Raw genomic sequence first — 25,149 nt, 5'->3', positions numbered from 1 at the left:
AAGCATTAGTCTTCAGAGAGGCACTAATTTTTTGGACAGAATAAATCATCAGGAGATTGTGAGTTCAATCCCCGGTGAGGCTACAGACATCCATGGATGGGGGTATAAGACAGCACAAATGGCCTCGCTCTCTCTGTGTGGGTAGGATGGCCCTCCATCTCCCCGTCCATCACTCAGCGCAATGCTTACCAGTGCAGGCGCCTGTTAGCTGACCTAACAGAACTGGCGATTAGCGTTCTCCTCCAAGTGTGTTCAGCTGTCCAACAACGCTGCATTAGCAGCAGTTTGAAAAGCAGCAGGCTTCACATGATTCGGAGGAAGCTTGTGTTTGCCTACACCCTCCTAACGCTGGTGGTATCGTGTGACTGAGGGGGTCGTAACTAGTGGGTGGAACTGGATATGACTAAAGCCTTGGGTTCACTGAACGACTTTTAAAGTCTTTGCAGATGATAAAAAGACTGGGCATGGTTTTTGAAGATCTTTTTGGGCGACTGAAATATTGGGGATCAAACACTACTAAACTTTTAATCTGCTAAATCGAACGGAGCTTACTGAACTCTCGCAAACTCTTGCGTTCTCCCGTTTCTAGGAGACGCAAATAAACAAAGGTGAAGTGGCTTGGTGCTGCTGCTGTTTTCTCTGCCAGCAGGTAAACATGTTTGTGAGGGTCATGGATTTAAAACCGTGATCCGTTTAACAAACTCTATTGTGCTCGTGCCTTAAACTCAGCTCATTAAAAAGCTTCGCTCCACACGTGAGAGACTTTTCGCCATTTAGGCCAATGAAGCAAGATGGCAGCGCACATGGACACTGCGGCTCAACGCTCTCCTTTATGGTGCTTTTTATGTGTATTTTTGTTTATATACCTGTTAGTAAATGTTACGTTTAGTCGTGCAAATCCCACCTACAGCTGCCAACATCTTTTAAGAACAGGATCACAGCAAAAACAGGCTGTTACAAAGGAATTTCTGCACTCGCACAACATTCCAGAGGCTGCTATATTCTTTTATATCCACCCTTTTTATTTTACTCTTTTTACTTTTTTATAATTTGAATTATTTGAATTATTTCAGTTAAATTTTTATTTTTACTTTTTTTTAATAATTTAAAGTTATATAGTTTTTCTTTTAATATCTTGCATTTTATATTTTACATTAGCCTATATTTTTGCTTTATTCCTAGTTTAATGTGCCGTTAGTATTGCTACCCAATAGTATCTTGAATCTTCTTTTGCGCCATCAGTTTTCGTTGCAACGAGTCTGTTCAGATTGGGTTGTTGATCAGTTTACACAACTAGATTACGCTCAGAGTCGGGTTGAAAAAAATCAAGCATGTTTGATATACTGGTCTGAAACGCGATCAGGAGACCAAAAACCTGAGTCTGCGTCCCTCACACACGACTCGACTCTCTCTCCAACTGTCGACCCTGCCTGACCCAAAAATCTACAGAATAGAGCCGACCAGCACAGACTTGGGCAGGCTTAAATTGGGGAAAAAGCTTGGGGAAAAAAAATTCTAGGCCTGTTTTGAAACATAAAACGCCAACACACGGAGCGACTTCCTACATAATCATAACTGAACTGAATCTTTGTGATTAAAAGAAGAAGCTGGAAATCATAAATCTGAAAGACAATGCGTTCACTGTTCTGTTTATCAGAGCTAATCTGACTTTGCAGACGTTATTCGTGCCTCAGTCTAGACTGTTGGGATAAGAGATTTGTTTACAGTAGCTATTCGGCTCATGTTTATGTGTTTGCAGTATCTGAGTGCTTTATGTTACTAGTGGTTTGTACAAGTTTATACAACATACATAGTGAAAACACATAAATCCTTTAAAACGTTTGTCTGAGGGCTCATCACATTAATAATATAGCGGACAGTGATGAGTCAGTCCAAAAGCAACGTTGCTTTGTTTGGGATGATTCAGGCTGATTTAGTAAACAGCGGTTCAATTCCAACAGGCTGTGAAACAGGTCTCACGTTTTCAAACTGTCCGTAAAGCAAGGCAGAACGAAGTAGAGCATACATAAACATGTTTAACTCAAAACACATAATGGTTAAGATCTGGCATCTGGGTCAGCCTCAGCTGTAAGCTCTAAGCTTCAAACGGCCACTACAGTAAATGCTGAGGTTATAATTTCTCCACAACTCACTTCAGTTCAAGTCTTATTTTAGAAACATGTAGATTCTGTAGTTGGTTCGATGACTTTCCTTTAGAAAAAGCTCATTTTTCTTCAGCTTAGATATGGATGTACCTCTGAATTACACTCTGGGCTTCCAGTATCATAAACACAACATCGTATCACTTCAGTATGGAGTGCCATTTGAAAACAGCACTATAATCTCCACATAATGTTTGAATTTCAGAGTGTGCAGTTGGATGGATTGGTGGGGGCAGTGAGGCTGAGTCAGAGACACCATGTTTCTCATGGTGTTAAATCTCTCTCAGATGTCTAGCATACAGCAGCGATGCCTCATAAAAATATGTTTATAATAAGTTAATAAGAGCAATCTATATATATATATATATATATATATATATATATATATATATATATATGTATATATATTGCCTGTGAAATATTCTCACCATGCCTATAGAATCTGGTTAAAAATTAGTTTAATAATTTGCTATATTATTTTGTGTGTTTTTAATATTATTTAAGCAACAAAACACACAAATTATTAATCAAATTTTTAACCAGATTCCACAGGCATGGTGAGAAGATTTCACAGGCACTAAAATGCCCACAAACTTGTGGAGTGAACACAGAAATATGTGAAAAGAGGCTAATCTAATTTTGGCTGTATCCGTTTTGTGAGAAAACTGTAACAGAAGTATAATTACAGTGCATACATTATGCTGTATCCCCATATTAACGCCACTGAATGTGACAAAAGGGCTACATTACATATAATTAAACTTGACTTTGTCTCCTGCAAGTGAGCACTTTCTGTACAAATGAGCTCACATAAGCAATCAAGTGCAAGACTATAAAGTAACTTAATGTCCTATTTTAGATCTAACATTTGCATATGTCTACTCATCAGGGGGAGAAAGTCTGTTGGTTGAGCATATTCAGACGACAGCTCATTAATGTAAATGGCCTCGAGTCTGCTCCTGTCACTCATCCGCACAGACACAAGAGAGCGTGGAACGCATTCGTTTTCTCTTTTTGAGTTGCCATTATGTTGCTCTGACTGCGGAGACACAATTGAGCTCTATGGAAATGTCCTCAGTACTGACCTCAATCTAAAACTAACTGATCACCCAACAGTATGATTTTAAAACCTGCCCATTTTCAATAACAGATCATATTAACATACAAGTTTGTACGACAGTGTTTTAGGGCCACTGTTAACAAAAATAAAAATAGTAGACTTCGAGAAAAAAGTTGTAATATTTAGAGAAAAAAAGTCATAATATTTCAAGAAAAAAAAGTCATACTATTTTGAGAATGAAGTCGTAACATTTTGAGAATAAAGTTGTAATATTTTGAAAAAAAAGCTGTAATATTTTGAGGATAAAAGGGGCTAACTGTAGGGGGGCTGCCATAACACATTGGGGTCTCGGTTGCTGAACTGGCGCCGGAGTTCCATTCACTCCTGTCTCTCTGTGGATCATTTTGATCATCATTCTCACTGTCTGAGAAACTTCATGCCCTCTTTGAATGGGGGGAGATGTAGCCCCCGATAGCCGCGTAGACGACCCTGCCTGAGATTCTCCTTCAACAACACAGACAGACAGTTTCCTCCGAGTCCGTCTGGCTCTTTATTCTAGATAAACACAGTTTCCTGCTCAGCCGTTTCTTACACTAATAACAGGCTGGTGCTGATGTGCAGGAGAGGCAGGGAGACTGAGTGTTTCTTTATGGGTGAATCGATATGAAAGTATAACTAAACCACCTCCTCACCGCCCCTCATTAAACATGAGGAGGGGCTGCCCTCCCTTCGCAAAGGCTTTGGCCACAATGTTGCGATCTTTCCTGGTATTAATGCCACTTAAATTTCATAATTCTACGACTTTTTTTCTCAAAATAGTACGACTTTTTTCTTGAAATATTACGACTTTATTCTTGTCTACTATTTTTATTTTTATTAACAGAGGCCCTAAAACGCAGTTGCTAAAGTTGCTGATCTACTCCGGCTCTGCCCTCACATGCATTCTTGTGTGGCCGCTGTCACCAGGTTGGACAAGCTTTAAAAGATGCTGGGGGAAATCCTTGTTCAACCTCAAATCAATTCAACACATCAAATCACTCTGAATGACTTTGATTATATCTTAACCCATTAAATTATGCAGAAGTGTTTCGAAATCAGTGGAATTCCCCCTGGTGCCCACATCCGAACCTGTCCAGTCTGTTAACGTCATTGTTAAAGCACTCCTTGTTTCTTCATTTTTGTACTATTACATTACATGCATTACAAAACAGCTTCGATACTTAAGGCATGGCATAATTTTACCATTTATGTTCTATATTTATCACTCAGTTTTGGCAGATTTAAAATTTCACTCCTTAAAATCTCAGACTTATTACATACTAAGGCTTATTATTCAGTGAATACAGGGACTTCAGTGCAAACTGGATGAGCAATTCTTAGGTTACAGAAGTGTGTAGTAAAACTTTGGCTATTTAAGGGGTTAAGTCAGTTGTCTGAAAGCAGATAAATGAGCCGGACAGGACTATGGTCGCTTCTGTTGTCACAGGACCTTTTCTGTTCACTACTGCACCAGCATTTCCAATTGAGTACGAGTGTAATTAGTTACACTGGTACTTGTAATTGGCCTGGAGTTGTTTTGGCTTGTCTAAAGGCGCTTTTCCACTGCATGGTACCGGCTTGACTCGCCTTTTTTAGTTTTCCATTAGGCAAAAATTGGTACCTGGCACCCAGAACTTTTAGCCTGGGCCCTGTAGGTCCAGTGATGGGTAATATTAATGCTACACAAAGATATTTTAGACATGATATACGCTTCCAACTTTGTGGTAGCAGTTTGAGGAAGACCCTTTCCTGTTCCAGCATGACTGAGCCCCTGTGCACAATGTGAGCTCCATAAAGACACAGATTGATGAGTTGCACAGAGCCCTCAACCTCACTGAACACCTTTGGGATGAACTGGAACGTCAATAGTGAGCCAGACCCTCTCGTCCAACATCAGTGTCTGACCTAACAAATGTTCTTTTGACTGAATGGGCACAAATTCCCACAGACACACTCCAAAATTTTGTGGAAAGCTTCCAAGATGAGTGGAAGCTGTCACAGCCATAAAGAGGGGAACAACTCCTAAAGCTGCTCTTCCACTGCATCGTACCAGCTCAACCTGACTCTACTTGCCTTTTTTGGTTTTCCACTAGCCAGAAATTTGTACCTGGTACCTGGCTGAGCCGATACCAAATGGTGCATAAAACGCTACAGACTGCTGACTGGTCGGAGAACACTGCTAAACACATTTGCTAACGTTAGCTACCAGGTTAGCGTACTTTCTTGCATCGCCTTATTCGAGCAACCAGAATTGTCTGAACTCTGATGTAGTTTTTCCTAAACTCTCCTGGTTTTGTCAGCAGTCTTGGTGCCATCAGGCTCCTCTGAACAAAATTTGTCTCCTTTATGTCATGGCAGTTAGTTTGGATCAGACACAGCAGTGCTGCTGGAGTTTTTAAACACTGTGTCCACTCACTGTCCACCCTATTAGACACTCCTACCTTGTTGATGTAAAGTCAGAGACGATAGCTCATCTGCTGCTGCACAGTTTGTGTTGGTCATCCTCTACCTCTTCATCAGTGGTCACAGGACGCTGTTGGCTGGATATTTTTGGTTAGTGGACTATTCTCAGTCCAGCAGTGACACCAAGTGTCTGATCCACTCGCACCAGCACAGCACACACTAACACACCACCAGCACATCAGTGTTACTGCAGTGCTGAGAATGATCCACCACCCAAATAGTACCTGCTCTGTAAGGGTCCATGGGGGTCCTGACCACTGAAGAACAGGGTAAAAGGGGGCTAACAAAGTATGCAGAGAAACAGATGGACTACAGTCTGTAACTGTAGAACTACAAAGTGCTCCTATATAGTAAGTGGAGCTGATAAAATGGACAATGAGCGTAGAAACAAGGAGGTGGTCATAATGTTAAGCCTGATCGGTGTATATTCTAAACGTATTCTGAATGTTTTACTCTTTTTGTATTGTACTAAAAGCGTTACTGAATACATTTAGGACAGTGTATTCCGTGTTAAGCCATCACTGCTTTTTCAGTATCCTGCTCGACACTGATTGTCATCGAGGAACAATCACATTACAATTTTAGTGAAATGACCGTGATTGAACTTGCTAACTTTGCAGACTGTGAGCTACAACTCATAGGCTACATCAGCACTTTCTGGACTTCCTAGACGAGACGCTGGCTCAGTGACATTCAGAAAGTGCACTACGGTGTAATTAAACGAACAGCACAGTTAATTATGAGGGTGCAAATAAATTCTTGAAGAAAACACATCAAGATAGCGTCTGTATGCACCCCTTCTGCTGCACTGTGTATCCTTCTAGCTTTTTCATCATTACTCCATTCCTAAATGCCAAAGAAATAAACATCATTAGCCTGTGATCCCAATCAGCAGCAGAAATGCTCAAAAGAAGCAGACGTCTGGAGGCTCATCAGTTGCACTATGCATTTTCAGGAGACAACATATGACTTCACTTTAGCATTACAAACTTATATACATCATTATTATATACATTTTGTATCATTATACAATAATAATTATTATTATTATTATTTACATTATTATTATTATTATTATTATTATTGTTGTTGTTGTACATTGCTATATTATTATTATGTATTATATACTGTTATTCACATAACACCAAATGTACTGTGGCCTGAAATGAACACAACCAAAAGTACAATTTTGGGGTTGGAAACAATGAGAAGAAGTTTAACATCAATATTATTCATTCGTTGCTAAGTTAGATAAAGTGAACGGCGGTGAGTAACGTTTGTTTATTTGATGTTTGTTAACACCTTTAGAGGGCGGCAGTGAGTAATGTTTTTTATTTGATGTTTGTTAATGTCACCTTTAGAGGGCGGCAGAGAGTGACGTTCGTTTATTGGATGTTTGTTAATAACACCTGTAGAGGGCAGCGGTGAGTGATGTTCGTTTACTGGATGTTTGTGAGTGACGGTCGTTTATTGAATGTTTGTTAATAACACCTGTAGAGGGCAGCGGTGAGTGATGTTCGTTTATTGGATGTTTGTGAGTGACGGTCGTTTATTGAATGTTTGTTAATAACGCCTTTAGAGGGCAGCGGTGAGTGACGTTCGTTTATTGGATGTTTGTGAGTGACGTTCGTTTATTGGACGTTTGTTAATAACGCCTTTAGAGGGCGGCAGTGAGTGACATTCGTTTATTGGATGTTTGTGAGTGACGTTCGTTTATTGGATGTTTGTTAATAACGTCTTTAGAGGGCGGCAGTGAGTGACATTCGTTTATTGGATGTTTGTGAGTGACGTTCGTTTATTGGATGTTTGTTAATGATGCCTTTAGAAGGTGGCGGTGAGTGACGTTCGTTTATTGGATGTTTGTTAATAACGCCTTTAGAGGGCGGCGGTGAGTGACATTCGTTTATTGGATGTTTGTGAGTGACGTTCGTTTATTGGATGTTTGTTAATAACGTCTTTAGAGGGCGGCGATGAGTGACGTTCGTTTATTGGACGTTTGATAATAACGCCTTTAGAGGGCGGCAGTGAGTGACGTTAGTTTTTTCAATGTTTGTGAGTGACGTTCGTTTATTGGATGTTTGTTAATGACGCCTTTAGAGGGCGGCAGTGAGTGACGTTTGTTTATTGGACGTTTGATAATAACACCTTTAGAGGGCGGCGGTGAGTGACGTTCGTTTAATGGACGTTTGATAATAACGCCTTTAGAGGGCGGCGGTGAGTGGCGTTCGTTTATTGGACGTTTGTTAATAACGCCTTTAGAGGGCGGCGGTGAGTGGCGTTCGTTTATTGGACGTTTGTTAATGACGCCTTTAGAGGGCGGCGGTGAGTGGCGTTTGTTTATTGGACGTTTGTTAATAACGCCTTTAGAGGGCGGCGGTGAGTGGCGTTCGTTTATTGGACGTTTGTTAATGATGCCTTTAGAGGGCGGCAGTAAGTGGCGTTCGTTTATTGAACGCTTGTTAATAACGCCTTTAGAGGGCGGCGGTGAGTGACGTTAGTTTATTGGATGTTTGTGAGTGACGGTCGTTTATTGGATGTTTGCTAATAACGCCTTTAGAGGGCGGCGGTGAGTGGCGTTAGTTTATAGGAGGTTTGTTAATAACGCCTTTAGAGGGCGGCGGTGAGTGACGTTAGTTTATTGGATGTTTGTGAGTGACGGTCGTTTATTGGATGTTTGCTAATAACGCCTTTAGAGGGCGGCGGTGAGTGACGTTAGTTTATTGGATGTTTGTGAGTGACGGTCGTTTATTGAATGTTTGTTAATAACGCCTTTAGAGGGCGGCGGTGAGTGACGTTAGTTTATTGGATGTTTGTGAGTGACGTTCGTTTATTGAATGTTCGTTAATAATGTCTTTAGAGGGCAGCGGTGAGTGGCGTTCGTTTATTGGACGTTTGTTAATAACGCCTTTAGAGGGCGGCGGTGAGTGGCGTTCGTTTATTGGACGTTTGTTAATAACGCCTTTAGAGGGCGGCGGTGAGTGGCTTACGTTTATCGGACGTTTGTTAATAACGCCTTTAGAGGGCGGCGGTGAGTGGCGTTCGTTTATTGGACGCTTGTTAATAACGCCTTTAGAGGGCGGCGGTGAGTGGTGTTCATTTATTGGAGGTTTGTTATTAATGCCTTTAGAGGGCGGCGGTGAGTGACGTTAGTTTATTGGATGTTTGTGAGTGACGTTCGTTTATTGGATGTTTGTTAATAACGCCTTTAGAGGGCGGCGGTGAGTGACGTTCGTTTATTGGATGTTTGTTAATGATGCCTTTAGAAGGCGGCGGTGAGTGACGTTCGTTTATTGGACATTTGTTAATGATGCCTTTATAGGGCGACGGTGACGTTCGTTTATTGGACGTTTGTTAATGATGCCTGTAGAGGGCGGTGGTGATGTTCGTTTATTGGACGTTTGTTAATAACACCTTTAGAGGGCAGCGGTGAGTGCCGTTCGTTTATTGGATGTTTGTGACATTCATTTATTGAATGTTTGTTAATAACACCTTTAGAGGGCGGTGGTGAATGACGTTCGTTTATTAGATGTTTGTTAATGACGCCTTTAGAGGGCGGCAGTGAGTGACGTTTGTTTATTGGACGTTTGTTAATAACGCCTTTAGAGGGCGGCGGTGAGTGGCGTTCGTTTATTGGACGTTTGTTAATAACGCCTTTAGAGGGCGGCGGTGAGTGGCTTACGTTTATCGGACGTTTGTTAATAACGCCTTTAGAGGGCGGCGGTGAGTGGCGTTCGTTTATTGGACGCTTGTTAATAACGCCTTTAGAGGGCGGCGGTGAGTGGTGTTCATTTATTGGAGGTTTGTTATTAATGCCTTTAGAGGGCGGCGGTGAGTGACGTTAGTTTATTGGATGTTTGTGAGTGACGTTCGTTTATTGGATGTTTGTTAATAACGCCTTTAGAGGGCGGCGGTGAGTGACGTTCGTTTATTAGATGTTTGTGAGTGACGTTCGTTTATTGGATGTTTGTTAATGATGCCTTTAGAAGGTGGCGGTGAGTGACGTTCGTTTATTGGATGTTTGTTAATGACGCCTTTAGAGGGCGGCGGTGAGTGACGTTCGTTTATTGGACATTTGTTAATGATGCCTTTATAGGGCGGCGGTGACGTTCGTTTATTGGACGTTTGTTAATGATGCCTGTAGAGGGCGGTGGTGATGTTCGTTTATTGGACGTTTGTTAATAACACCTTTAGAGGGCAGCGGTGAGTGCCGTTCGTTTATTGGACGTTTGTTAATAACACCTTTAGAGGGCAGCGGTGAGTGCCGTTCGTTTATTGGATGTTTGTGACATTCATTTATTGAATGTTTGTTAATAACACCTTTAGAGGGCGGTGGTGAATGACGTTCGTTTATTAGATGTTTGTTAATGACGCCTTTAGAGGGCGGCAGTGAGTGACGTTTGTTTATTGGACGTTAGTTAATGATGCCTTCACAGGGCGGCGGGGACTGATGTTTGTTTATTTGACGTTTGTTAATAACGCCTTTAGAGGGCGGCGGGGACTGATGTTTGTTTATTTGACGTTTGTTAATAACGCCTTTAGAGGGCGGCGGTGAGTTACGTTTGTTTATTTGATGTTTGTTAATAACACGGGTGGCCTCTCACTTTTGCACATTACTCTATATCAGAAACGTTTTCCTATAAAGTTACCTCTCAGAGATATGAGGTAAAACCCATAGCAACCAGCCGCTAACACACCCAGACATCCACACACAGCCAGCCTACTCACGGATCATCCACGTCACTCTCCGTTTCGCTGTCAGGTCTCTCTCTCTCCGTCTCTCTCTCTCTCTCTGGGGGAAGGTCGTCGATGGCGGGCCGCGAGGGGGGGTTCGACGTTCCCTCCACCATCTCCTTCAGCACCGACCCGCCCTGCGACTCTAACAAAGAGGACGAGGATTGCCAACCTGACAACTTTTATCACAGCATCTCACCCAGACACTCCCCTCTGCCATCCCTGAGGTCAGTTTTTAGATTAGGTAATGGGTAAACTACTGACGATAGTGTTACAGAGCGTCTCGGCGCTTGTGGGACAAATCCAATCACAAGAGGACAGACTGTACTGCGCATTGTGATTCCTGGAAAATGACTCTTTACTGCGAATTGTGGCTAAATATCGCAAAATGGCTTCTGGCAAATCATAGCGGCACTAAAAATAAGATTTACCTTTCTTCAGAGTGCCAGCCTGCGAATGATTGACAGGCTGCTGGCCTTCACCAGGCTGAGTCGATGGATCTGATTGGGTGGGTGCCAGGAAAGGGACCAATGAATGCCAAGGAAACACTGGAACCGATCTGGGCTCCACATTAGTCCACACTACAGAAGGAAGGAAAACAAGAGAAGAGTGATTCTAGGCTCTGTTAACACCCAGCAACTCGGTACACGAACACCTGAACGCTGAGGAGCCAGATAAACAGTTTGATCTGAATAGAAAAATAATAAAGCCCCAAAATGAATAATTATAATGAGATATTCCACTTTTTCTTTTCTGATATCGATACTGATACAGAAACCTTGAGTACTGGCCAGCGCTGATCCAACAATTCTCCTGGGAAACTAAACCTGCTTCACCTATTTTTATAAAAAAAGCTTGATTAAGGCTGTAAACATTAAAATTTCACTGTTTTTGTTTTTGTCATAAAAACCAGCACCTTTAAATACCTCTGCCAGTTCAGCTTACAGTAGTTTAGTCCCACCCATTCGCACTGAAGTCATAAGGAGTGTTTCAGCGCAGGCTGCTTTGTCAAACTAGGCCTAATACAGGGCAGCCAATCAGAACAGAGCTCATATATCTATGACTTAAAGGCACAGTAACAAAAGCAGGAGCATGGGGGATAAAGAGATAAAGTGAGGTTACAAAATGGTCATGTAAAACAGAATTATGAATGTTGCAGATCCAGAAACTCATACAAATGTCACAAGTGGACCTTAAAATATAAGAAAATATCAGAAATGTGTAGGTTAACAACTACTAAGCTTTAAAATGAGCTGTTTTGACAGCAGTATTTCACTTAAGATGAGCATCTAATAGTGGGTTATCATGCCGATAATGTTCTACCACTCGAGCACATTTGAAAACTGCTAGCAAAACTATGAGTACATTGATTTTTGTTCAACTTTTAAAAGATATGCTGCACTAGGGGTGGGCGATATGGCTGATATGGCTGATATGATATATTGTGATACTTCTAAACATTTTCTCAATGCACGATATTTCATTTCTCGAGGTCTGATAAGTTGGAACAGACAAAAATAGCATTAGTTTTAATTAAGAAATAACTAAAATGATTTTTAGTTGCTGTTTTACAAACTGCACTGCACTAAATGTAATTAAACAGAACTATTGTACTCTCAGTGTAATTTAACATGTAGTTGGTCAGTGTTGACAACATCCAAGATATGCTCCAAGAAGCTCACCGTGACGTAATTTATCATGATAAAGATATGATATCGCCTTACTGCCTACCAGTATGCAGGACTGGACTGGGTTAATGCCCTTTTTACCAGCCCAATGACTGACACCTGTGCATTGTTCCTGTCACATGCTAAGGAAACACTGTTTGGCCTGATATCTAGGCTATACCACAGCTCACTCAACCACAACCATCTGACTGTAGCTTCATCCACACACAAGTAAATATCATATAAAATTCTTCTGACAAACAGTCAATCTCCCCTCGTCCCTCTTTGACAACTGATGGATAGAAAATAAAATTAGATATGGTTTACATGCTTCTATGGCTTCTTCATCTGTTATAGCAATGATCACACTGTAATATTAATAGGGATGCACCGATATGGGAACTCTGCACCAATGCCAATGTTTGATATTTTCGTGTACATATCTGTGGATACCGATACATAAACATCTAGAAAATGTCACAAAGATCCACTTGGATTATATGAAGGAGAAAGATCAGATTTACTTCTGTAGGGTTACAAATGCAGTTAAGAGAATAAATGCAGACGTTCAGCTCTTCCACTGTACATTAAAAACAACCAACCAAATATCGGTTAGAAATATCAGTCGGAACTAAACATTTGTCCCATGCCAATATTTTTTAAGCAATTTAGTTATACACACCCTGCTGAAAAAAGACCACTAAAACCACTGGGGTTAAGGAACCAACACATATATATTGTATATATCCCTATAAATCCCTTTCAACATGAATTAATCAAAAGAGTCTAAATGTACGAAGGTTTTGATAGGGACAGGTTCAGGATAATCAGATCAAATATCAATAAAATATCGCCCTATTGGCAGTTTCCACCGATTTTTCACAATTTTTGCATAATTCCATCATTGCAATGTAAACAGTCATTCAGAATGGTTTGGTGTGAAATCGTTGATTGTAGAGACTCAGATTTCTTTACAGTGGTGGTGATAGGAACCAGGGGTCACCATGTCTACAACACAAATCTAGACATTGTATTTCCTATCCAAAACCACCAGTGAACCTACACGAGTCTTATGCAATACTGATGATAGAAAAAGTCATAAATCTGAAAAAAAAAATCAATTTTCTTTGGGACTATTTTGCCTCACAACGCCCTGCATGTACCCCTCCGCCCTGAATGGATGAAAACAAATGTATTAACAAGAAGTTTTGGGCCAAAACCTTATCACAAAACTTATCATACAACAATCTCTCAGACATCACAAGTGCTTTCATAACAATTTCATGCAATAGCTTCCTGTGAGGGAGCTTTTAGAGGTGGACGTCTGGTTCCTATCACCACCACTGTGAACAATTCTGACTGTCTAGAACGGAGCATTTCACACCGAAGCACCCAGAACGACTCTGTTTACATCTTATCCATTTAATTATGTATCGGTTTCGAGAAATTAGTGGAGTTCCCCTTTAGGCTTAGTCAGAATCCCTGTTACTCACGACTTACATCAATTTACACGAACACTAGTGTTATTTTGGGTATGTTACAGGTTTACAGAGACACACAAAAAAGCAAAAGAGAGAAAAGCCCAAGAGAGTGAACTGACCAAACATGCTCAGTCCTTGGCGGAGATATTGCGGGCTTTCCGAGGAAAACATGGTCGATGAAGAAATCTGGAGTCTCTTGGCGTTATAAAAACTTCATTAACGTGTAATAAAACGTCCGGAGCGTCTTCCTCTTTAAATGTCCATTTGGTATAAACAGTACGAATCCTTTCTAGCAGAAACGCAGCATCTTCGTGCTCGTTGTCCTTGGCAGGTGATGATGGTCAGTCCACGGATGAAAACAAGCGGCCATAATCGATGATGAGCAGCAACATCCGAGTTTTTGGTAGTTTTGGTTCACTCCGTTCTGCCAAACGTCCCTCTTTCGGGTCCTAAAATCTTTGGATAATCACCTTTTTGTCTTCAAAAACCGAGGACTTAGTGGCTCAGAGAAGAGTCTAGCTTTTTAAAGTCCATCTAACCGAGTAACCGAGCTATTGGCAAACCAGGCTAGCTTGGTTTCTCTTTCATAAACACACACATCGAGCAGGCATTAGTGCCAAAAAAACATTATTTTTTTGACCTCGGAAAGCGGCCGTAAGGTCAGCTTAAACCGAGCTGCAACTTGATTCTCCGCATTAACTTTATATTTGGAAGATCTGCTTTATTTTTGGTCCGAAAAGCCCCCCTTAACGCCCCCTCGCTTCGCCTGTTTGTTTACATTGACTGAGCGGAGCGGCGGTTAAAGGGTTAGCTAGGCCTCAGAGTCCCCGGACTCGCGTAGTGCGACCTAACCTAACCTCAAGCTAACGTCCTAACCTTAACGTTGAGCCTAATTTACAGCACAAAACGCACATTTATTAGCTGCAGAGAGAGAGAGCGTGTATCTAAATGTGATAAAGCAAGTGTCCAATGTTATTCTGTCTAATGTTATGTGTTATTTTTCCACCCCAGCTAGCTAGCCAGCCTGTTAGCTAGCATGCTAATTAGATCAACAACTGCCGGGGCTCAGCCGCGGCTTTTAAAGATGTGGTTTTCTTCTTTGGATTAGATATGAGCAAACACCGCGGATTACAAAACGTATAAAATATCGAAGGGTGGATGTTTGGGAGGGGTGGAAAAGGAGCAAAACTGGGTTTCACAGTTGCATATTCTTATTCGCATGGCCTGCGAAGGAAAATACACCAGCTGCAGACCAGCGAGACTTCCGTGGCTGTCAAGGCGGCGGAGAGAGATTTTTCTTTATTGTATTTCTTTTATTTCTACGTCGTGAACGTGTCGGCAGCTTCTAACACTCAGAGAAACGCGCCTGGCTTGCTGTGAGCGAGGCTGCATGGCCGGGGCGAACTGGCCCTAATCTCAGCTCCACATGAGTCCGTCCCCCCGGGAACGCCCCGGTACCCTCACCGCCGAAAAGCACCGGGCGAACGGAGCCAGCGCTCATCTCACAGCTGCGCTGCGGTCTGGCTAAAGGAAACGACCTGACGGTGTCGAGCAGGAAAATACAGACTGAAAGAGACCTCCTCCTCGTAATGTTACGTTTTTGGGGCGAGCTGCACTTCTGCACTTACAACAACACGACCCCCTTTCCCTCACTTGGCTCAAAAACTGGCTTACAGTGGTCGCCTTTTTTTGTTCCTTTAAGCTTCACTACAACGCGAGCATCCTCTGCTCCACACAATAACAATTTGTTCTTGGCTGCTGTGGTGCCCTGCCCGAGGCTGCTCTCTCTCTCTCTCTCTCTCTCTCTCTCTCTCTCACTCTGCTTCTTCTTTTTCTGCCTTTACCACCCTCTAAAACCCATCCACAGCAATCAGGGCTCAGACTGGATGCGTGAAGCCTTAAAACCTACACCAAAATACGGCTTCTCATTTTAAATGCCCCTCTCTCTCCCTTCCTCCCTCCCTCACTCACTCACTCCCTCACTCACCCCAGCTTGATAGAGTCTAGCTCATCCGAAAAGGCTAATAGACCTGAAATGCCGCCGCTGAGCTCTCTCTCTCTCTCTCTCTCTCTCTCTCTCTCTCCCACTCTCTCTCCCTCCTCTCAGCTCGTCACGAACACCGTCAATGCATTTAAGCTTTCTTAAATTAAAAACAAGAGCAATACAAACGTCCGGCAACGTCCAGCTCCCCTCCTTATCCGAGAAGGCCGAACAAAAATGACCATAAATCAAAGCACGACCGGAGCAGATCAGCTGAGCCGGGGTGCCGATGCTTCAGCCTGAAAATGATGGATCTGAAAGTGTCCAGCGCTCGTACAGCGCGCGCACACGCACGCACTCACACACACACACACTCCGCTCGTGGGGCTTCAGCCGCAGCAGCAGCAATAGCAGCAGCCGCGCGCTCCGTAGGCGGCCGTAGTAGAAAGCCGTCGGATCATGAAGATCATTCACTCCACTCTTCCTTTCCCCCGCCTTGATTTCTTCCTCTTTCTCTCTAAGCCCTCTCGTTCTCTCTCTTTCTTTCTTTTCTTCCTCCTCTCTCTCTCTCTCTCTCTCTCTCTCTCTTTCTCTCTCTCTCTACCTCTCTCTCCCTCTCTCTCTCTCCCTCCCCTCTTCCTCTTGTATTCTGCCAGGCTCTGCCCCCTTTCGTTCTAACGGCGTGTCAGCCCCGCCCGCTCTACTCTCCGAGCGCTCCCTCCGATTGGCCCAACACCGCGGCACGTCACAGCGCGGCCTCCGACGCTGATTGGTCGGACGCTGCGCTGGAATGTCAGTCATATGCAAATCCGTCTCACTGGAGCTGAGCAGCGCGTGAATATTCTATAACGTAATAAAAGGAAGAAAAAAAAAAACAGAAAAGAAGAATCTAGGGCGTGACTTCTCATTGGCTCTCGTGACATTCGATCCCACTGTGACGTCGCCGGAGTTCGCAGCGTTCAATTGGCTGGATGTGCACAACCTGACCCGGGTCAAATAAATGAGTTGTTTGCAGGACGATCCCGCCCTAGTAGGTTCACGGCCAAACAGTGCAGAGATAGATAGACAGATAGACAGACAGATATATAGACAAACTGATAGACAGACAAATAGATAGACAAATAGATAGATTGACAGACAGATAGGCAAATAGACAGATCGATAGACAGACAGATAGATAGACAAACAGACAGATAATAGACATATATAGGCAGACAGATAGATAGATAGATAGATAGATAGATAGATAGATATTTAAACAGATAGACAAATATATAGAACGACAAACAGATAGATAGACAGACAGACAGATAGACTAACAGATATATAGAAAGGCAAATAGATAGATAGATAGATAGATAGGTTGACAGATAAGACAGATAGATAGATAGACAGACAGACAGATAGATAGATAGACAGATAGACAGACAGATAGATAGATAGATAGACAGACATAGAGATATATAGATATATGTTTAAACAGACAGACAGCCAGACAGATAGATAGATAGATAGATAGATAGATAGATAGACATAGAGATATATAGATATATATTTAAACAGACAGACAGACAGAGATATATAGATATATATTTAACAGACAGACAGACAGACAGACCGATAGATAGATAGATAGATAGATAGACAGACAGACATAGAGATATATAGATATATATTTAAACAGACAGACAGACAGAGATATATAGATATATATTTAAACAGACAGACAGACCGATAGATAGATAGATAGATAGATAGATAGATAGATAGATAGATAGATAGATATCTCATTGGTTTTATTCATTAGTCATAATTCATGACATCCCATAGAATTAAACAGGCTGTTTTCGTTACTGCGCCTTTAAGACTGAAATATGTAAATGAGATTGGCTGCCCTGTGTTGTGCTTCATTCAAAAAGCAGGCTGGGCTGAAACACTCCTTATAACTTCAGCACGAATGGGACAGGATATTTGCGGAAAACTAGATTTTCCCAGACTGCTTTTCACACAGTGCCGCTCAGCTAATCAGAACAGAGCTCATTTACATATCTTAAAGGCACAGTAACAAAAGCAGCCTGTTTATTTGTAAGGGATAAAGAGAGGTGGGAAAATGGTCATGTAAAAATGAACTGTTTTTGCTACATAAACACACACAAACATTATGAAGAAAGGACCTCAAAGAGAAAAAACAACACTAAAACAGAGGATACTGGACAAATAAAGGCTTTTTCAAAGTGCCAGCAAGGGGTTAAAAGTACTAACCCGAAAAGATCTCAACATGTGACTAAGAACACCTCAGTTTTTCATGCTAACTACAGACAATGTACTACTACTGACTAACGCAGCGGCTCACAAACCAGATGATTCATCCAGCAAGCGAGTGACTCACACAAATATCTGTGTAAGAAATTTAAGAAGTGGAAGTGCTTTACGGGAACCTGATCTTTTACAAGTCCACTTCCTCTCATGACCCCCAGTGCCCACACCATGCCCTCTAGTGTACGCCACAGCAAAACGCCCTCAGTGACCTCCTCTATACTCATTAAGGTTTCCTACTACGACAACCGAAACACTGCTCTAAGTTCAACAGCAGATCACACCAGCTGTACACAGCACAGTAGTCCTTTACCACAGTCAGCAGCATCTGCCCATATCTGCCACCATCACGACCCGAGAGAATCGCTGCCGTTGAACAGGAAAAGGACCGGGTAGCTGTTTTAGCATGTGCTGGGTTTACACAAACACCAAACTGCAAAAATTTAAGTGTAATAGATGAGATGCAGGACTTTGAGAGTGGAAATGCTAGAACTGTGATTGTGATGAATGCATGATTAATTGTGCATGTATTTATGATTAAATGTACATTCATATAGTGAGACTGATCAGTTAACACCTCGAACCACAGACTCACCACGCAGTTATTCATCTTAAGACTTAATATTCAGTGACTGCTATAAGTTAATCAGTAATTACTAAGAAGGAACTACTATGAGTTGTTTAATGACTATTATTAATTATTACTTAACTACTACACATTATTCAGCAACTACTATGAATGATTCAGCAACTATTATGAATTATTCAGGATTTACTAAGAATTATTCAGTGTCTACCATGAATTATTCAGCAATTACCATGAAATATTCAGTAAATACTATGAACTATTCAGTATCTACTATGAATTATTTAGTATCTGCTATGAATTATTCAGTATATACTATGACATTCAGTATATACCATGAACTATTCAGTATCTACTATGAGCTATTCAGCAACTATGAATTTCTCAGCAAATGCTATGAAAGATTCAGTATATACTATGAATTATTCAGTATCGACTATAAATTATTCAGCAACTACTATAAAATATTCAGTACATACTATGAATTCAGCAACTGTTATGAATTATTCAGCGACTAATATGAATTACTCAGTATCTACCTTTAATTATCCAGTAGCTATTATGAGTTATAATGTATCTACAGTAATATTTAGGGTCAGCTACAAATCATTCAGTGTCAGCTACAAATTATTCAATAACTACTATGAATTATTCAATAACTACTATGAATTATTCAGTAACTACCATTAATTATTCATTAAAGGTTTTAGAAGTTAAACATTAGCCTTGCAAAGTTTGCTTATGCACTGTTTCCCAATTGGCTTTAAAAAAAAGGCTTTAATGCCGCCATAAACTGGTTATTGATTTAACACTTTGAACTCTAGGCTCCTTGTTTATTTATCATTCGGTAAAGGTAGACTCATTATTTAGTCTTGTTTGTTAACTGCTTATGAAACTACTGTGCATGTTACATAGCTATGAGAGCGAGGAACTGAGATGTGGACCCACACACGGACACTTAGGGTCGAAGAGTTAGAGTTAAATGAAAAATAAATGTTTTTGTGACATCACAAATCACATCAAAATGTAAATCTGCAGCTGAATAGCTCCATGCCAACCCCAGCGTAATGTCCAAATGAAGTTTGTTGCGCTATTAGCATCGTCTGAGTTAGCGGAGGGAAAGTGCGCCGGGGCAGACAGAGAGTCTATACTGTAGCATTTGCTAGGCTAACTGAGGCCAAGCTATTAATGATGTCAGTGGGCTCAGATTACTGGCCTAAAACTCTGCTATCAGTGTACACAGCATCTAGAGTGCATGATAAGAGCATGTTCACTTTGTGTGGGTGTGTGTGTGGGTGTAAGTGTGTGTGTGGGTGTGATTTGGGTATGAGAGTGTTGAAAGACTGAGTTATTTGTAGAGGGCAGCAGGGCATTGGCCTTATGCCCAGTATCAGCCTGTGCCATCACAGTCACACTACGATGGGGAGGAGCATGTGTGTGTGTGTGTGTGTGTGTGTGTGTGTGTACACTGCCAGGACCGTGACGACATTTTCCACTCTTATTAGTCATCCAAACCGCCATATAATATATTCCTGTATACATTATATTTGGCTAAAGGCTTAGAGGCCTAGATCCTGGAAGAGTTTGGTGTAGTATGTAAACAGTTTTAAAAGACACTAATTTACTCAGTCCATTTTTTCAAGTCTGAATTGTTCACAATGGTGGTGATAGGAACCAGACGTCCACCGCTAAAAGCTCCCTCACAGAAAGTCATTTTATGGAATGGTTCTGAATACACTGATGCCTGAGACATTGCTTATGATAGTTTTGTGGTAAAGTTTTGGCTCAAAATGTGTTTAACCCATTCATGGGCGGAGGAGTACATGCAGGGTGTTGTAAGGCAAAAATAGTCCCCAAAGAAAACTTATTTTTCAGATTTATGAGTATTTTTCCATCAGCGACTTTATAGATAAACACCCAGAAGACACGTGTAGGTTCACCGGTGGTTTTAGATAGTAAATAAAATGTCTATATTTGTGTTGCAGACGTCACAACCCCTGGTTCCTATCACCACCAGTGTACAGAAATCTCTATGATGAACCATTTCACACCGAACCACTCTGAATGACCCTGTTTACAAGTAAGGAGTAAATTATTCATACATTTTGAAAATGTGGTGGAGTTATCCTTTAAGGTGACAGATACGGCCTGTACAGTACATACACATGCACAGAGAAAAACCATGGAGGTTCGATAATGAAAGCAGAGGTAGCTGAAGGCTTGAAAAAGACAGAAAAATGGGTGGGAAGGGGAAAGAGTGCGAGTCAGGCGAGTAAAAATAGAACAAGAGTCATTCTGTGGAGAGGAGGGGAGAAAAGGAGGGAGGGGGTGAGAGAAAACAGAGTTGTGAAAACAGAGACGAAGCTGAAGTGAGATTCTCATTTCGCCAGCTTCTTGTTCGATTTTTTTCCGTTCCACCTTAAATGGTGCAGCAGTTACATTCAACTGCAGCACCATTTAAGGTAGAACGGAAAAATTCGAACAAGAAAGCTGGCGAATAGGAAGCTAACTTCAGCCTGGTAAACCAGAGCCCCTCTCATTGGATAGAGTGAGAGGAAAATGGGCTAAAAAGGCTACAAAACGCGCACGGTTTGACCTCAGAAAGCACAAAATGATCGTGCAGTTTCACCATCTGTAGTGAAACCTACGCTGAGCTGAGGCCAAAATGACGCGGCCTCTTTCTACAACCGTCAATAACGAGCTGTCACAGCGCTGGGAGGGGCTAATCTCCCCTCCACCAATGAGCTCGCTCCAAACGCTGGGCTGCAGCCAATCAGGTCAGGCTAAGCTCCTCCGGCTCAGACTGCCACTGTAGTAAACAAGCTCTTAACCCTTTCACTGCTGACTTCTCTTCGAAAAAGCTTTATCGCTGAAAAAAGCCATATTTAATCATGCCTACCGTTTATTTTTTACAAAATATGCGCATAATTAAAATAATAAGAGTCATTCCGAGTGGTCTGACGTGAAATGGTCCGTTTAAGAGAGTCTGATCAATTCAGAACTGTTTACAGTGGTGGTGACGGGAACCAGGCGTCTGAAGCATTTAAAGGGGGATTACACCAACTTTACAAAATTTCGGAATAATGCAGTCTTCGAGGTATAAACGGACTCATGCAGAGTGGTTTGGTGTGGAGTGGTTCATTTTAGAGACTGAGATCTCTTTACAGTGGTGGCGATAGGAACCAGGGGTCGCCATGACTACAACACAAACCACCAGTGAACCAACAGGAGTTTTCTGAGTCTTTATATGGAATGTTGATGATGGTAAAATAGTGATGAATCTGAAAGAATAAGTTTACTTTGGGGACTGTTTTGCCATGAATGGGTGAAATAAATGGATTAAAATACATTTCAAGCCAAAACTTTAGCACATCAGGCATGATATATTTAACCATGTAATAACTTCCTGTGTAGGAGCTTTTAGAGGTGGAGGTCTGGTTCCTGTTACCACCACTGTGAACTATTCTGACTTGGTAAGTTTCTCTAGAACGAAGCATTTCATACCAAATCACTCTGAATGACTTTGACTTTTTGAATGTTTACATCTCAACCATTTAATTATGTTGAATTGTGGAAAAAAATGGGTGGAGGTCCCCTTTAATGCCTCTTAAAACTACTTCATAGTTTTAACATTAAATGGTTACAAATGTGCTGCCTGACGCTTCAGACATTGTTTTACAATAGATTTGAGATACGATAAATGCCTAAGAAGCATTTTTGATATATATACATGACAGAAAGGTACATGCAGGGCGTACTGAGGAAAAATTGTACCAAAAAAAATCTTATTTTTACAGATTTAGCACTATTTCCCCATCCTGTATTGTATTACATGACACGAATTAAAACTCAGCAAACAGAGACATTCATTGTTGGTTTTGGATAGTAAAAAAAAAAATGGCTATATTTGTGTCGTAGATATGTGACGTCTGGTTCCTATCACCACCACTGTAAAGAAATCTGAGTCACTACAATCAGCCATTTCACACCAAACCACCCTGAATGACTCTGTTTACATCTAAACCACTGAATTATGCAGAAACTTTGGAAAATGACCAGCAATGTCAACGGTGTTTCACTTTAAAAGTTCAATTTAGCCCCCGTTAAATTCTGTATTCTTCCATTATTTGTATCTCATCAATTATTTTATCTAATTAAAAACCTAATCCCTTCTTCTTTTTTTTGCTGTTGCCATGGCAACAGTGTTAACAGGCACTGATAGTGTCACTCTGGTGGCCAGCGATCTTCTCCACATGCACCACCTGGATTATGGAAGGGGGGGCTGGTGGGGGTCCATATGTGCCATCCATTTAATGAATAAATGACAATTAGCTTATACATGCATGCACAGACGTAAACAAGCATAGAAAAAACAGCTGAAAGAGAGAGAGAGGCCTGCTATTCATACTCCTCTGGCTGTTTCTGCTTTGTCTCTAGCATATCCAGCTCTCAAAAGGGTTTAAAAGAAAGGATAAAGGGAATAAATGATGGAGGGAGGAAGGAAAATAGAGTTTAAGTGGGACGAGTAGGAGTGCAGAGTGCAATGTCACTTGTTGTCCGCCTGGGGGCAGCACAGGCACGTGTTAAAAATAAAAAAATCAGGGTAAGTGAAAAGATACAAAGCTGAAGTTGGTCCAATTTTCCGTTCCACCTTAAATGGTGCAGTAGTTACATTCTGGCGCCTCCATTTAAGGTGGAACGGAAAACTGGACTACTGGACTGAGCCCTGCTCAGTACTAGTGGTGAGTACCGGCCCTCCTTTCATTTTGTTTTCACGTTTGTGTTGTTGGCCAGCCTCGATGTTACGTAAAAAGAAATGGAGCGGAATTCCCAGGAATGCTCTGGGAATATGGTAGTGAAAAACAGGGCTTCTGCACTGCAGCATGGAGGGGCAAATGGGTGAAAAACAAAGATAGACTAGGCATGGAATGACTGAGAGATGAAGGGATGAAGAGGGAACGAGGGGAGTGAGTGAACAAAAAGAAGGTGGGGGGGCAGCAGTAGTGCAGATCAGAGCTCCATTATTTCAAGGTTAACATCATATGAGCATATGATTCACACAAAACTGGACACACACTTTAAATCCAAGTGCAAACAGACATTAACAAGTTCAAACTATCACTAGGTGAGGATTACAGCCGGATCAATGCACTGTTGAGTGGAACTACACAACCTCACGTAGAACATTACTGACCTTCGTCATATGGTAATCACAAAACTGTCATAATCCAGTGCAACAGTAGATGTTCACTGTTAACAAGCCGCTGCATGTTCTGTCCAGCATTCTGTCCGGATTGTGTGACGTTGCTGCTTGAGTTTGAATAAAAATCTTCACATTCTTTTCAAAATTAAATTTTTTTTTTTCAAGTCGAACATCCTGATGTTTTGCATTGTTACCATGGTAACACACAAAACCTGAGCATGAGCTCAGCACTTCTGACATTCCGACATTTAGTAATTCCAACTTGTCACATCACTGTACAAACAGTGATAAGCAAACATCAGATCCTGCTCAGGCTTTCACACAATTCCCTTACAAGGTCAGAACATCATGTGTTGCTGTTAAAATGAAAACAAGTATCTCCAATGATTAATGACTTTAATGCAGTGCAAAAATGGTCTTTAATTTGAAGGTAAGTTTTTATATATATTTTTGACGTTTTTCAGTTTTTTACATAGTTCGAAAATGCCTATTACCCTTTACATTGTGTGTAAATTTCATGATGAAAGGACCAAAAGAAATGGCCCAAAATGACTTGGAAAAGATTCTGGTTCCATTGACTTACATCGACCCGAAATTACTTGGAAAAAACTCCATTGAATTACATTAAAAGTAAAGTAGGTTATTTCCTTCTCCTGTATATATATATAACATGGGCTCTTTGCATTATATTACTATATACATGTAAGTATCTATCTATCTATCTATATATATATATATATGAAATCATGCACTCAAGCTGCCATGGCCTTTATATGTTTGTGCAAAAGCCTCTGATCTGATCAAATCCACCAGAGAGTCGTCTGGACATGAGATTCAGTAGAAGGAATAAGACTAAAAACTCTGACCTTTTTGTACAAAGGCCTCAACATGGTCAGTGTCCCAAACATACTTCAGTTTGAGAGTAGTGACCAAGAATTAGTGCAGAATTTCAAATATTTCTTCTTCATTTTAATTGTCATAACTGTTCTTTGTTTTACATTTTCCAAGATTCCAAAAATGAAAATAAATTGTATAGTAATAAATAAACAGATTTTTAATGTGGTCTAATGTGGAATATTTCATATACATATTATACTCTATCTACCTCTTGCACCAATGTATATCGCTGTTGTCTCCATTTTTGTTTTCCAGTTTTTTGACATAATTTGAAAATGCCTGTTAACCTTTACATTGTAAAGGACTAAAAGAAACGGCCCAAAATGACTTGGAAAAATGTCTGGTTCCATTGACTTACATTAAAAGTAAAGTAGGAGATATGAGGTTTTCTTCACATACATATACATATACACACACACACACATATACATATATATATATATATATATATATATATATACATATCAGTTAATGCTCTTCTAATAATATTTATGTACATTTACACACACACACACACACATTCTCAGACTTAATAAACTTATATTCAACAAAATCGCATAATT

At 41.0% G+C, this 25,149-nt stretch overlaps 1 protein-coding gene across 4 annotated transcripts in view; it reads right to left on the bottom strand.

The window, feature by feature from the left end:
• cicb (capicua transcriptional repressor b) overlaps window positions 1–25,149 on the bottom strand; it is a 97,025-nt gene that overhangs the window by 25,782 nt on the left and 46,094 nt on the right. For all 4 annotated transcript variants that reach the window (XM_036594908.1, XM_036594926.1, XM_036594918.1 and 1 more), the window contains exons 3-4: window positions 10,887–11,036; window positions 10,450–10,600 (exon numbers count right to left, since the gene is read on the bottom strand). In XM_036594908.1, coding sequence (XP_036450801.1) covers window positions 10,450–10,600; window positions 10,887–11,036 — 301 coding nt within the window. The remainder of the gene's footprint in view (window positions 1–10,449; window positions 10,601–10,886; window positions 11,037–25,149) is intronic.

This window comes from Colossoma macropomum, unplaced genomic scaffold (assembly GCF_904425465.1).
Source record: "Colossoma macropomum unplaced genomic scaffold, Colossoma_macropomum, whole genome shotgun sequence".
NCBI classification, from domain to species: Eukaryota; Metazoa; Chordata; class Actinopteri; order Characiformes; family Serrasalmidae; genus Colossoma; species Colossoma macropomum.
This window is presented reverse-complemented; position numbering and strand designations above follow the sequence as displayed.